The 16,060-nt window shown below is 37.5% G+C and overlaps 1 protein-coding gene across 4 annotated transcripts in view; it reads right to left on the bottom strand.

Annotated features, from left to right (window-relative positions):
• adam22 (ADAM metallopeptidase domain 22) overlaps positions 1-16,060 on the bottom strand; it is a 57,423-nt gene that overhangs the window by 36,789 nt on the left and 4,574 nt on the right. For 2 of the 4 annotated variants that reach the window (XM_077575297.1, XM_077575298.1), the window contains exon 3: positions 15,134-15,210. In XM_077575297.1, the coding sequence (XP_077431423.1) occupies positions 15,134-15,210 (77 nt within the window). Of the gene's footprint in view, positions 1-1,809; positions 1,919-2,075; positions 2,204-15,133; positions 15,211-16,060 lie in introns of those variants that run through there. The other 2 variants (XM_077575299.1, XM_077575300.1) reach the window with 2 other exon arrangements.

Raw genomic sequence — 16,060 nt, 5'->3', positions numbered from 1 at the left:
CATTTTATGGAACGATCGTATTCTGTCTGAGCGTTTCAAAGCATCGGCTCGGCTAATTATGACCATCGAGGAGGAGGGACGAGGCTATTTGCAGACCGCAAACACAATTAAACAAATTTGAGACCACAGTGTGTGTGTGTGTGTGTGTGTGTTTAACATTGCACTCGAGGACGAATAGAGGTTGCAGTAAAAAAAAAAAAAAAATGGCAACACTGGCAGAAGAGGAAATGAATTGAGAGCGCAAGTAGAAGGGAGACTGTGAAGCCAGTGTGTGTGTGTGTGTGTGTGTGTGTGTGTGTGTGTGTGTGATTTCTCAATAGTAAGTATCCCAGAGGAGATACACACACACACACACATTACTAGTTCAACTTGAGACAAAGACGTATAGCCATAATGAAAAATATGCTGCAGAGGCAAAGTATTAAAGTAACAGCAAAAAAGAAAAATTGGATTCAAGTGTAAAAATCTCATTTACAGTGAATGAGTGTGTTTTAAATTGACGTTTTTTCCTTTTTTTTTTTTTTTACTTCAGTGGCCTATTTTTCCAGAAAAACATGGTTGAACTCCAAATTGTGCCTTTTTGGTTTATGGTTTTATTGACCATATAAACGCATTACAAGTCCAAATTGAAGTAAAAAGAAAACAAGAATAGGAAGAAAGAAAAACGCTTATATGTTCAAAAGGGTGTTAGACATTATTAACATTTTTAATTCTTTATTTCATATATTAACCATGTTGAAATGTTTGATAGATGTGTAAAGTAGGTGAAATAGTGTTGAACTCAGTATAATTTGACCTTAACCTAAGCTGGTACATTGTTTGGTCTAAAAATTCCTTCTCAGTGTTTTGCGCACACACATTCTCTTCGTAAGAACAGATTTTGCCACACACATACCTTGAGAGCACCATCACTCACGGCCACTCTAAATCCAGTTCAATTTGTTTGTGAGATATTGTTTTGGGAAAAAAGTACGAAAAGTACCCTGAGAGTATATTTTGTCTAAAAAGATGAACACAGCTGCGGACTGTGTACGAAAATAATATTATGTAACATATTGTGTGAGAACCAATCTGTTTTACTTATTCATGATGGGAGGAGGAATAGGTGTTCTCTTACTGATTTGGATTCTTTAAAAGCTGTATTCCGCAAAAGAGGGGGCACACACGCACCCTGGAATTCCATCTTTTACGTGATGTTCATTGTTGTGTGACCGGAGAATTCTCTGTAATAAATCATCTTTGCAAGGAGTTTTTCTCACAGGAAGTCTATCTTCAATGTTTTGGAACACGTAAAAGAGGACAAATAATTAGCCTCTTTCAAAAGCTAAGAGGAAGTTAAAAACGTGTCTCGTCCTACCCCTTATTCGTTTTGTTGATAAAATGATGAGGTAATGTATTTCAACAAAAGGAAATGTATAAACCCAATCATATATACAAGTGCACTTTAACACACGCACATTTGCCAGCAACATACCTACATGAAATTCATAGACATATACCATAATACATTTATAAATCATATCCTCATACTCACTTATACAATTTTCATTACACTCATACTGACATATCCAAATAAATTACAGCATATATAAATTCTTAATAGCTTTTTTTTTAAACTTTGCTTTTTAACATTTTGTTTTTTTAATTCAGCAAGTGACTGACATCTTTTCAGGTCAGTTCCAAAATCATTCCACAAATTAACAACACCTTTTACAGAAACACACCTTTGCTTAATATTGTTAAAAAAAAAAAATCAGGGACATGTGACAAAAACATCACGATTTTCTCTAGAAAAGTTGTTTTGCTCACGTTTATCAACAACGAGGCCCACAAAGCACAAAACAAGTCGCGCTCTCCCCTACTACACCAAAGATAGTGCGCTAAGGTGTATCACTACTTGTTCTGCCTCACAACAGACTCACACAGGAAATAAGACTCCTCTGTAAGACTAATGGCGCGCTCGGGTAATAAAAGCACAGAGAGGAGGGAGATAAAATGGAAAGATGGAGGAACGGCCATCATGGGGGGAATAAAGAGGCGGCGAATGTTAACGAGAGGGAGGTGTCAACGCAGACCTCGGGGCTCTAACCGATATCCCATCATGCACCGCTCCAAGGTCCTTCCGGGAAAAACCCTGCGCCATCGCGACTGTGTAATAAGAGCCACGGCGCTCATTATTTGACTGCCTCCGTTTGCGCATCGTCGCTCACCTCAGACGACCGGCAACGCATGAAAGGCGCGCTGGGATGACGGGACAAAAGTTACACGCGCGTGCGTAAACACGACTGTGATGAAGACATGCTCTGTGGGTCAAAGGCGCGCTGTTAGCCTTTGTTCTGCTGGGATGTGTGTTTAAGATTCACAGCTTGTGATCTTCAGCCACGCTGAGCCAGGCGAGGGGGGAGAGGGTGGGGGGCATACTGAGGCGGCATCGAAACCGCAGACTCTGTTGGAGGGGGCACGATAACACATTGCAGAATTAAGTCTTGGAGGATTTAAATAATTTATTAGACAAAGACGCAAAAACTCAACCCACACTCACCCCCCCCCCCATGTTAACATGCTGATTTTCCAATAAACGTTCTTGTAATACTGCCACTTACTTCAAATTAGGGCCTGACCAATTAATCGGCCAATAGTGGCTCTTGCTGATTTATTTATTGACTTATTTATTTTTTTACATATTAACACAATGATGTTTTTCTTTCTCTTTGTGGAATCTGATACGGACTGTTGCTTTTGTTATTGCCTGAAACAAGCAAAAAATGAACACACCCCCCCCCCCAAAAAAAAGTATGATTTTTGCAGATTTTTCTCTCCTGTAACATTAGAAACCAAAATGAAGAAAGAGTCAAATGTTCTGCCTGTAATTCATATCTTTATTGTTGTAAGCGGGGACCGTTTTAATGGATCGACTGATTTATTGGTTATCGGAATTAAATTCTGGCTAATACCAGAATTGGCATCAAAAGATCGGTCAGGACCTACTTATACCCTTTTATTCTGTATGTACGTATATAAATTATTACCACTGCTTCAAGCGTTCTCTTCAGTTAAGAGGCTGCATCAAAGCCTTCTGTAAACTCCAGCATAAAAAAAACCACAAAAACGTATAAAAACGTTTTTGGGACCATGGTAATAAGTAAAATAGAACGTATAAAAACGTTTTGGGGAGCAAATGAGTTTTACTAGTCTCCAATTCTTTTGCCTGTTTATTGATTAAAAAAGTAGAAAGTCACTCAAAATTGCATGAAAGTGAAATGAGCGAAATGTCGATTTTAATTCTTGCTCCCAAAGCTTGTGGCATTCAATGTGTATAAACTTAGCAAACTTGTTCTAAGAATCGTTTTTTATTAGTAAGTGGTAATTAATTATTATGGTACCGAATTAGCCTTATAAATCACGCACATTTGAATTCCGTTGCTGACCAAAACAGCAGCACCAAAACAGTCTCTCAGTGGAATTAAAGTGTGGAATCGTATTGCATGTTGCAGTATTCGATTTTTCAGGTATACATGATGTTATTGTGTTGAGTATACAACGTTTTTCTATAGGTTTATATTACTCCCATTCCCTGGGTTCATGACCTTCTTCTTTTCAACAGTCTACTGAAAGATGTTTTTTCTCGGCTGAGTCGCGGCGGCAACGTCTTGTGTTGGCGCGCTTGCCAATCAGAGGATTTCCGACCAGACGCTCTGCCTCTCGAGCTGGCAAACCATTCATAAGCAGGCACGCAAGAGCCATTTACGTCACGCATCCCCCCTCTCGCTTTCGCACCCCTTGAATGTCAGCCAGCCCAGTCATGCTCTGATCCGGCAAAGATGTTGCACTCACAAGGCTTATTCCATTTTATAAGAAGGTTGCGGAAGCGGTAAAAAAAGCAGACTGGCGTCATCTACCAGGTGTATGTCCTTTTTTTTTTTTGACATACCGGTAATTACTTTTGCTAAGCGCATTACAGTGGTCACAATTAAGAACATTAGGAGCAGAAGACGATAAAAAATGCACCGTTAGGCCACAAAAAAAACATTTTACTTATCTCGGCATTTAGAGCACAAATTGAGGAGGAACACACAAACTGCAAACATAAAAGTGCATGAAATATATCACTATGTATCTACAGTGGAGGTTTGTGTTTCTATTTATTAGGGGTGGGAATCTTTGAATGTCTCACGATTCGATTCCGATTTTTGGGTGTGTGATTCGATTCAGAATCGATTTTCGATTAAGAACGATTTTTGATTTAAAATGATTTGATTGACAATGATTTTTGCTTCAATCTATAGATGTGCAAGGAATCGTAATGATCTACTCCAGTCTGACTCGCTAATGCTAATTAGCGCGCTACTCACGGCACTTTTATCACTCAAAAGAACGGCTCCACACTGCAAAAAAACTACTTTTTTGGAATAACTTGATCGTGACTTATTTTTTCTACTCTCTAATGCGGCTACAACTTAACAGTGTTTTAGACCGCGTGGAACCACACTGCCCCTAAGTGGCCAATTCGGGTACAACATAAACAGCGCTCCAAATAAAGGCACACACAGGCAAAGGCAAGACAGTATAAAATAATTTCAATAAAATCGATTTTGGGACATTAAGAATCGATTTTTGGGCACATTCCTAGTATTTATCATCAGCGCACAAATAGTAACATCTGTGGTTACCTGAACTGCAGATGAAATTTAAGATGCAGCAAAAATTCTACAGCAAATTCACTTGGACTGTTGTGGTTATATTTTCTACAACATTGTGGGAGCCTTCAACTTCACATTCCCGTCTGAAGGAGTGACATCACGGATGGGTCGTGTCATGCGCGTTGATGACTCATCACGTGCGGGAAATAGTCACTATTTTGGGTTTATGTCAGTTAAAAAAATAATTAATGAATTAATTATTGCTGCACACTCTGTGCTGTAAACAGAAACAGTTATATAGCTTCAATGACATAAAACATGCATCGCAGCACAGTATGTATTCAAGTTTAAGAGAAAATCCCACCAGATTGTAAAACTGCAGGAAACGCTATGTTTATAAACAATGTACATTATAAATGTTGGCTTTTGCAATGACATTAACAGTTAAAAAAAAAATTGAACTTGATTTTGAACATTTAAAATGACAATAAAACAAAAGAGCATAATTTGACAATTGTATCCAAATACAAAAAAACAAACAGAGACAACGCTATTCCACAAGACAAGTGAAATATAAATATAACAGTTTTTGTTCTCCATAGTTATTCGTTCTCACATCAAATAATAAAACTGCCTTTAGATTATATTGTATTACAAAATGTAATTGTGTTCAGTAAAGTCTAGAAAATACTTTTTTAAAATTATATATTAAAAACAAGTAGCCCATTTATGTTATAAGTAATTTTGGTAAGTCAAAAAGGTTGACTTTATTTGATTTAAGGAACAACAACTTTACTCTTAAATGTCACTGTTAAAAAAACGGGCGTCATTATTATACTGAGCAGGTCTGGCCAATAAGATGAATGTCACGATTACAATACTTGTAATCTAACGTGGTTATTTTTACAATTACGTTTCGGTTAGGTAGCTAAATGACTTTTTAATTAAAGGTAACTGTGGAAACAGCGCAAGCTTTAGGTCTCGTCCCATTTCACATCCCAATCATTTAGTCTGTGGCTCGGCCAATCAGTGTTGACCACACAATTCGCCAATATCGAAAAAGGTTTATCATTTACAATTGTCAGCTGCAACTCTTTTCCCAGCAGATCGTGATGGAAAAAAATCACCCTTAACAGGATCATCTTTCACAGCCGCGTGCAACAATCAGGACTTTGCTAACTGATTTGGTGTTATTATTGTTATGTGTGTATACCCCGTTTTAAAATTCTTGTCACATTCTGTGTTACCAGGCACCGCATGGATGAAAAAGCACCCCCCCCCACCCAAAAAAAAGCAGGTTTGGCAGCACTAATGTTGACGCGAGTGTGCGGCGCGATTGGCACAAGCGTGGAGCTCGCAGCCTTTAATGGCTTCCACAAAGGCTGAAGTCTAATCATCCCCAAAACACACACATCCATACACTGCACTTTAGAAGGACAGCGGGAGGTTCGCAAACGGAGTGAACGTGCTACGTCTGAAATGCTGACGGAGGTGCAGGGTGAGGGGTGGTGTTAGGTCGGAAAGGTGGATGAGGACAACAGAGGAGGAAGCGGGAGGTCACTTTGGGGATTGCTACAGCTGCTCGCACCTTAACACCCCCACACAGAGGCCCCATTAAAGGTCTCACTCTCCGGGCTATAATTCATTTATTCATTAATCGTTTATCGGGAATATCTCACTTGGACGCCGCTTCTTTCTACACAAGCGGATAGAAGTGATGGCAGGTAACAAATACTGAGATGAGGATGCCTTCTCGATTATTAGCATGAAACAAGGTTAATATAGGTCATTAAGACTAAAATAAATAAACAACCAAAACTGAAATTGGAAGAAAAAAAAAATTGTTAATGAAAAAAACAAAACAAACCTCAAACTCAAACTATATCGTACATAAGAAAATTAGCGAACATGTTCTTCATTGTCACCTTTTTCAATTAATATAACACAAGCTTTTGGATTTAAAAAGTATTGCTTATTATTTATACTTACCAACCTATATATCTATCTATCTATAAACTAATACTAAAACTAATACTAAAACTAAGAAGAACTAAACCAAAACAAAGTATTTTTGAACAAATAAAAACTAACGCCTCTCTAAAAACTAGCTGAATATCAAAAGTCAAAATGAAAAACTCACAACTTTTAGAACCCAAAAGTATTTCTTATTATTTATACTTACCAACCTATCTATCTATCTATAAACTAATACTAAAACTAATAAAAACTAAACCAAAACAAAGTATTTTTGAACAAATAAAAACTAACAACGCCTCTCTAAAAACTAGCTGAATATAACTGAATTAAAAAACTAAAGTCAAAATGAAAAACTCACAACTTTTAGAACCCAAAAGTATTTCTTATTATTTATACTTACCAACCTATCTATCTATCTATCTATCTATCTATCTATAAACTAATACTAAAACTAATAAAAACTAAACCAAAACAAAGTATTTTTGAACAAATAAAAACTAACAAAGCCCATCTAAAAACTAGCTGAATATAACTGAATTAAAAAACTAAAGTCAAAATGAAAAACTCACAACTTTTAGAACCCAAAAGTATTTCTTATTATTTATACTTACCAACCTATCTATCTATCTATCTATCTATCTATCTATCTATCTATAAAGTAATACTAAAACTAATACTAAAATTAATACTAAAACTAATACTAAAACTAATAAAAACTAAACCAAAACAAAGTATTTTTGAACAAATAAAAACTAACAACGCCTCTCTAAAAACTAGCTGAATATAACTGAATTAAAAAATTAAAGTCAAAATGAAAAACTCACAACTTTTAGAACCCAAAAGTATTTCTTATTATTTATACTTACCAACCTATCTATCTATCTATCTATCTATCTATCTATAAACTAATACTAAAACTAATACTAAAACTAATACTAAAACTAATACTAAAACTAATAAAAACTAAACCAAAACAAAGTATTTTTGAACAAATAAAAACTAACAAAGCCCATCTAAAAACTAGCTGAATATAACTGAATTAAAAAACTAAAGTCAAAATGAAAAACTCACAACTTTTAGAACCCTGGTCTGAATAAAGTTTAATTTTAAATTTTCCATGCTGGTCCGTCAAAAATATGTCTTTGCGTGGGAAGAATCCGTGGCATGACAAGTGTTGTGGACCACTACTGTGGCACACAACATACAGGAAGAAGCGCACGGAGCTGACTGTTGCATTATGCAGCATGTGACGAGAACATGCGCATGGCGTGCGCGGGTGCGGAAATCTCTTCCTTTTGACTTAACATGCAAACTGAGCAAGACGGATCGACAGAGGCTGGAGAAACAGAGAGGTGGCTAAAAAAGAGAATCAGGTGAGGCGTGGAGTCCGTTTATGCTGACTAACACCCTGGAATGATTACCTGTCAATCACAAGACGACAGTGAATGCGTTATTGAGAGGAAATCGAACCCGTGGCAGCTGTAAGATATGCCGGCTATGAAAACCACTATGAGATGAGACGGGATGAAAATGTTAGTGGCTCTTCTGTCGGATGTTCATTCGTAGCATTACGCTAGGTGCGAATGAGCCGCCGGATCGGTTCAGGCTAATGTTAGCTTTCTTGTGCTAAAGTTACTTCCTTAGCTTTTGTGTTGTGTTTTGGCCAGCAAACAAGTTGTTATAGTGACTATTTTGACGTGCCTAGTGAAACATGGAGGGAAATGTACCAGTAACTTTTTTTTATTATTATTATTATTTTTTAGACCGGTTGCTGTTTCCTGTGTCTAAATGAACAGCACACTTGGCTTCTGTAATATTAGCTAGCATGCTAACAATAAAGTTATCAACACATATTTTTGTTTTCTTTGTTTGATAGTTAAGGTCATTCTGTTTTTTTTATTTTTATGTTATATTAAATTTGTCAAAAATTGTACCTTCATACAATAGTAAAATATATATCTTACATTAAATATCGGTCAATTGTTGCCAAGGTATTACGTAAACATTACAAATGTAGGATTCTGCTGACTCATGCCAACCGCAATCTAGCCTTGAGGTTAACAGGCAAAGTCAATGCGGGTTTCCAATAAAGTAATTCAAGCTGTCAAATCTATGTTATTAAGGGAAACGGTCTCCGTTGACAATTTTCTGCTTTACTTTGCACACAGTCGGGCGACGAGGGATGCTTGCATTGCAGATCGAAGTCGATTCTGTTGGCCACATTGTTTTGTTTTTTTTTACTATTTCTCTATACTTGTACAACGTCTTAGTCCTCATCTAATACATTGAAGAAATATTATAAGCAGGAAAAAAAAAAGAAACACCCGAAAAAGTAAACATGAATTAGAAAATGATTCTCTTTTTTTATCCCGAACACAACTGCGCATGATTCGACGTCAAAAGCAATAAGTTAAACTGCAAGAGACGGTTTGCTATGAATGAGGGCAGTTCTATTTGTTACAAGCCCCTTCTTTTCAAGTAACTAGCTCCCCCAAGCATATAAATATACAAACACGGCGTCCACTCGATTTTCCCCCCATCTGCTGCTTCTCCGCCCACACAGCAAGCAGGACTAGCGGGTGCTTAAAAGACATCCAACACATCCTATATACTTTTTCCAGTCGTCCCATACTTACTCACTCTTCTCAACTCCCCATCCCCCCCTCACTCCAACATTTGTGCGTGTCTCCTCGCGGTCCTCGCTAAATCGGATCACGCCTCCTTTCAATAAATCAGCAGGCAAGCAGAGGAGGAGAGACGAGGATGGGGGTGCGAATGGAGGGGGAAGAGTGGCGTTGGCTTGGTATCGGTGTCGCAAGGCGGGTAGAGTGCGTGATACATGATGTGGGAACGAGACATTAGAGAGAATTAAATCACGTTAAATCAAGGTCGCGCGCTGGTGCAGGTGCGAGCGCCAATTCTTGCTCAAGTAATGTCAAATTTGAACGAGATGTGTAAACTAGGTTTGATGTTGCCAGATGTTAAGTCAATCAATTATTTTTGAAACTCAACCGGTGACACAAAATGGTTTGTGTTGACCTTTGTGTGATTATGGTGCAATTTATTGTGCTTGGAGAGAGGATGTAAAAAAATTTACTCAACAAGAAATGTGTGTGGAATTCAATCAAAGGAAATAAGATGAATAATTTGGATTCCTTTCTTGTAACTCTTCAGGTTCCTCCTCTGATCTTCTTTTAATATTCACTACTTTTTATCTGTGTCATTGTTTTCATCTTGTGTTTTATTAATTAGGACAACACTTAATGTGCCACTTCTGAGTCCCAACAAGAGGACATCATTGCAAGTTTGCACATTATTAACTCATTCATTGCCATTGACGGCTATAGACGTCAAAAATGCATTTGAACTAATTATATTAGTTTAACATTTTTTTCCTGAAAACCTAGAATTTTTTTTTGTACATTTAGAACAGATATAAAATTTGTGATTGAAGTCATGCGATTAATTACAATAAAAAAATGTAATCGCCTGACGCCCCTAATTTTTAATGATCTTTTCTTAAAAAATATATATATTTTTTTTTTAAATGTCTAGGTTTTCATACTCTTGTTAACAAAAGTGTGTGTGGGGGGGGGATGCTAAACTAATAGAAATAGTTCAAATGAATTTTTGACGTTTATAGGCGTCAACGGCAGTGAATGAATTAATAAGTGAAATGCTATGTAGTGAGTTAACTATTGAAGTCATGCGATTAATTACAATTAAAAAATGTAATCGCCTGACGCCCCTAATTTTTAATGATCTTTTCTTTAAAAAAAAGATTTAAAAAAATGTCTAGGTTTTCATACTCTTGTTAACAAAAGTGGGGAAAATAATGTTAAACTAATAGAAATAGTTCAAATGAATTTTTGACGTTTATAGGCGTCAATGGCAGTGAATGAGTTAATAAGTGAAATGCTATGTAGTGAGTTAACTATTGAAGTCATGCGATTAATTACAATTAAAAAATGTAATCGCCTGACCCCCCTCATTTTTAATAATCTTTTCTTTAAAAAAAAAAAAAAAAGATTTAAAAAAATGTCTAGGTTTTCATACTCTTGTTAACAAAAGTGGGGGAAAAAAATGTTAAACTAATAGAAATAGTTAAAATGAATTTTTGACGTTTATAGGCGTCAATGGCAGTGAATGAGTTAATAAATGAAATGCTATGTATGCCCACATTCATCAAACTACTAAACCGTGGGATGTTTGCTTAGTTTTTTTTCTTTCTTTCTTTTTTTTGGAGAGTGTTCTATCCAGTCCCCCCCACCCCACCCCCACCCCCACATGGACATATGCTGATTGCACACGCGCAGATGAATAATGCATTTAGCATTGCCGGTAACGGTGCATTAGCATAAAGAGCACGTCTGCCTGCAGGAAAGCTGACGCGACGCTAGTAAGAATAACAAGACACTGAGCGGCCCGTCAGTGTCAACACTGCACACGCGAGGGACGCGAGCCTTCTTGTTCTCTGTTTTGTAACACTCGAGAGATGATGTAACAGCAATAGGACAATCCAACCTGCTCCTACTTCAAATGTGACACAGGCATGGAGAAGCTTTTTCCTATCAGGGGGTGGGGGGGGGGGGGCGTTTTTGTTTTTTTAAATATGATGCATCCTATGAGTATTTGTGGGTTTAATGTTTTTTTAACAGTCGCTCTGTGGTTTCATTTCCACCCCTGCTGATGTGCAACTTGGTCAAGTTTGCGAAGGCCCACATAGTTAGCGTCCTTTCACAACAAATCATGATGGTTGCATATGGGTTATGTTCCATCATAATGCAATAATACTCGCGTCCATTGAATTGTTATTGATTCGAGACGCTGTAGTGAAAACGGGAGGTGCGGTGAGAAGTCAGGTTTCACTTGTTAGCAATGTGCTACAATGGCAATTTGTCACGATGCGTTTTACGCCACAACATTCAAGTTGCCGTCGTCATATTTGTTATTAAAAGTGGCAACGTGATCATTCTTGTAAAGCACAAACGTTGCAGTAGTATTAGGGTTAATGGTTCAATTAGGCACCACATCGGTTTATTTGTATGGGAATTATTAGTTACAAATGCTTTATGACTTGGACTTTAGGATTTGCATTCATAATCGGACTAATAATCGTACATATTTTGGGCGTGATCGACGGCAGATTTGTTCAGCTGATGTTAGCGCTTTTAAAATATGCAAAGTTATTTGTTTACATTACAACAAAAGAAAAATAATAATGACATTCCCCCTCCCCCTAAAAATTGGCAAAAAAATAAGAGGAAATAAATCGGCCGAGTTTTGCGGATTTTTCTTCCTGTTTTAAAGTTAAACAAATACGAAAGGACAAAGTACTCAGTTAAAATTTCTGCCTGTATTAAATATCTTTATTGTTATAAGCAATAAGGGACAAAACATATTTTATTAATTCTTTTAAATGATTTGGCTGATTAATCGGTTATTGGAATTTGATTCCGTCAAATATTGAAATTCATATCATAGGTAGCTATTAATAAAGAAAGTAATTGATTAAATATATTTTCATTCAATGATATTTTTTGATTTTGTTCATCTTCATTTTAGCAGGTAAGTCAATTCAACCTTGCCAACCACAGACAAGAAAAAAATAAGTATAATAATTTGCTTTCCACCAATCATCATCTTCTTATACTATAAATCATGTAATATTTTGCAATGTTTTGTTAGTTGTTGCTGCTGAAGCTCGTTGTCATAAGTGTAACATCCAAATCAAATCTCGGTGTGAGCATCAGCAAACAAATTGCCACATTTGCATCTCATGTGAATATAAAGTTATAAAACGTGTCCGCTTTTGTTTTTTATTGCCACTATGAATACAACTGCATGCATTTGTGTACATCAGACAGCATATAACATCAGCCTCAGTGTGATTTTTTTCTCTCTCCCCCTTTGAAAGTCCCAAAATAAAACGACATGTGCACACTCCTCTTTAATCTTATCTATTATTCACCAGGAGCGGGTGAAGTGGGGTTCGGGGGTATACAGCTGAATGGGGGGGGGAGGAGACGTGTGTGTTTGGCTGAGGCTGATTAACAAAAAGAAAAAAAAAAGGGGCAACCCCCAATCATGTGTGCAGCTCTTCCCTCTCGCTCTTGTACAATGGAGTGGGAGCCAGACAAAGACATCGATGGAGGGGGTGGCAAAGACCCCTCTTCCATATACTGTAGATTGACACGCTTTGCATGTGGGTTTGTGTCCATAAAGTGACACAAATAAACACTACAGGGCACGTTTTCAATAAGCAAAAATGAGGGATTTTGGACCAAAACTCTGCTGCCACTCTGGTAAATAAAAATCAAGTTTTCTGTCAAAAATTTTTTTTAAAATCCTTGCTGCAGGGAATCAGTTCATGAAGGAGTGCGCGAGTGGACGACATTCAGGCACCGAAAGTGGGAAAGTGTCCCTCGTGGGGAATGAGAAAGTGGGACACACACGGATGGTGTCAATCACAATCGCAAGCTCAGAGCCAAAACAGAACGGCTGTGCTACTTCAAACTGTGCCACGGACAACTCACTTTCTTAGCACGTGTTACCATAAACTGCTGTATATGTAAGGTCATTAAGTTTTTAGTATTACCTCATTGAAAACCTCTGCGAAACCTGAACTAGAGTAGATTTCGAGAAACCCGACAACAAGCCACAGAAACACAAACTCAGAAATGAGTGGCTGCTTGCTATGGCTAATTCCCTTCGACGGTCAGCTGGAAATGGGATTGCACTCATGATTTTCCTTACGAGCGCAGCGGATTACGCTGCGGAAGGACGCGCACCTGGTGAGCAGCGTGTGCGTATTTGTGTCTGCGAGTTCACGCTGAGATGCTAAACGTGTCAACAAAACAGACGCTCAACAATGAGCTGCGGGATTCACACTAAACGGATACAGTAGAACCGCCAAAGACCAAAAAATCCGTCATGTGTCCAAACTGTTGCCATCTAAAAACATTTTATTAACAATGACATGTACGACATTTTAATTGCCATCCCAGTACTGGCAGATGTAAATCCAAGTAATATGACTTCAATAAAACACTGTTTTTATTTTTATTTTATTTTATTTTATTTTATTTTATTTTATTTTATTTTATTTTATTTTATTTTATTTTATTTTATTTTTATTTTATTTTCTGGCGAGCTCAGTATTGTTCATTCGGTAATTTTACCGATTTGACATGTCATCATCATTGCTCTCGCTCTCTCTCTCTTTTTTTTTTTATATATGTTTTTTTATTAATTTTTATTTTGTATGTGGGTGAGTGTGCGTGTGTGTGAGTGTGTATTCATTAGTTCACCTAAAACCTATTAAAAAAATCCCATACCGTTCACCGAAACCGAACACTTCAAAACCCAGCCAGAGCCGTGAGGCCGTCAGGAGACCCGAGGAAGGATCAAAGAAAAGAAAGGAAAGTGAAATCCAGCACCGACCAGACACCATAATTTTTATGACGATTGAGGAAGTGTAATAAACGGCCAGTCTTAACTCACTTAACATAAACATTCACGTAAGGAAGTTAACCTCTAAAGTTTTGCAAAAATATTAAAACATAACACATATGCAGCGGTGCCTTAAGACACAAGTTTAATTTTGCAATTCAAAACACTCAGATCTGAAAACATCTTTCTCCAATCAAATGAATGGAAATACCAATAATCGGTTCCAACCTCCCCAAAAAAACATCATCACAACTTCTCAGCAGTAATATTAGGCTACGTTCACATCGCAGGCAAATGCGGCCCAAATCAGATTTTTTTTTTTTTGCCCCAATGCAAACTGTTCAATAAAAAAAAAAAAAAAATCAAATTGGACCTTTTTTTGAAAGGATAAATACATGATTGTGAGCAGTTACCTTGTCTGGATGCTAATGGCTAACGCATGCCTATGGTGTTTCTGACCACACGTTAGCATTAGAATTCAGCTAGTGGATTAAAGGCAAAGCTATGTGGTTGTTTTAAATACACAACTTTGTAATTCTCTTTTGTTTTGTATTTCGTTTGGTAATAAACTTTGCGGTCTCCGTATAACCGAGGCTTACTAAACAGACAGTGATGGAAACAACCTCCTCGGAGAAGCTGAGCTCGAGTGTGTATAATGCTTTTGTGTACGAGAGGGCGATGTGAAAGAATGAGAGGCAGGAAAGCGAGTCGCTCGCTTTCCATCAGCGGTGATCGATATCAACGTCTGACAGCGCAGCGCTCCGGCCTTTACCGTAAATCACGTACCATTATGATGGCGCCTCTCAATCACTCCCGTAACAAACATACTCTACACACACACGTGCACGTCCGCTGTAAACGCACCAGAAAATGACTCTCTAGTAGCTAAATAAGCGCCGGCGTCGTATATTTGACTCTTACGCGGACGCTAAAAGCAATCGCATTAACAAACGACTGACTTGACACTTTTTTTTTTTTCTTGCACACACGCAGCCACGTGCCGGACAAGGAAGCGAGAGAAGATTTACGGCCGCATTTAAGTGCAGACGGCGAGAACAACTCACTGATTGAGCTCCACGTCCAAGGTGAACTTCCTGCCAAAAGCCTCCACTTGAAAGCTGGCCTGGGCCACGTGGCTCACCTGGAAAGGGACACGCAAGAAAGGAGGGATGGGTTATTAACATATTCATGCATCAGACAAATGGCCACGGATGGACGGCTGCGGGTTATTAGGACATCAATGTTCATTAAGACGTCAACTCGTCTACTTTGCCGCTGCTGCTGAAAATTATGCAAATCTTATAGTTTTTTTTTTTTTAACCATGTTGTACACAGGCACATGAGACCAACATAAGAAATCATACCCCCCCAAAAAAAGGAATTTATGCTTGCTAATTGTGTTGATTTAACCCTGGAGAACCCAAGAACCCTTTTCTTCTTTGGAAAATTATGAATTCTACATTAAATGACTGCTATAAGTTCACTGAACACAAAAATATATGTTTTTTCAATTTTAACCCTTGTTTTTTGAACTAGCTCAGAGTTGCTAATTTATCAAAATATATATATAAAACATACTCCTAGGCATTCTGCAACATGATATGAAATAGATTAACAAAAAAAACACAATTTTACCATCTGATGGTTTGCTGAGAAGATGGTTTTGTTTGGATTGATTTCCAGCCCAACAAAACAGCATGTTGCCAGCAGCCATCTTGTCACCACCACTCTGGCTCATGTAAGTGCAATATTCATCCACTAGATGGCCCCATGCAGGGGTCAGAAGTGGCACTCTGGACTTTTGAAGTTACATTTGTAAAAAAAATTTTTTAAAAAAGGTCTTTGTTATTTGAGTAGCAGAATTTATAGGGGCCAAATTTGACCCTGTGGGTTCTCCAGGGTTAAGAGATATTATTAATAATGACTTCAAATAATTTGGATTTAAATAGTGCCTTTGCAAGGACGAAGGATGCTTAAAGTACACAGTACAG

The sequence above is a fragment of the Vanacampus margaritifer genome, chromosome 9 (genome assembly GCF_051991255.1).
Source record: "Vanacampus margaritifer isolate UIUO_Vmar chromosome 9, RoL_Vmar_1.0, whole genome shotgun sequence".
Lineage (NCBI taxonomy): Eukaryota > Metazoa > Chordata > Actinopteri > Syngnathiformes > Syngnathidae > Vanacampus > Vanacampus margaritifer.
This window is presented reverse-complemented; position numbering and strand designations above follow the sequence as displayed.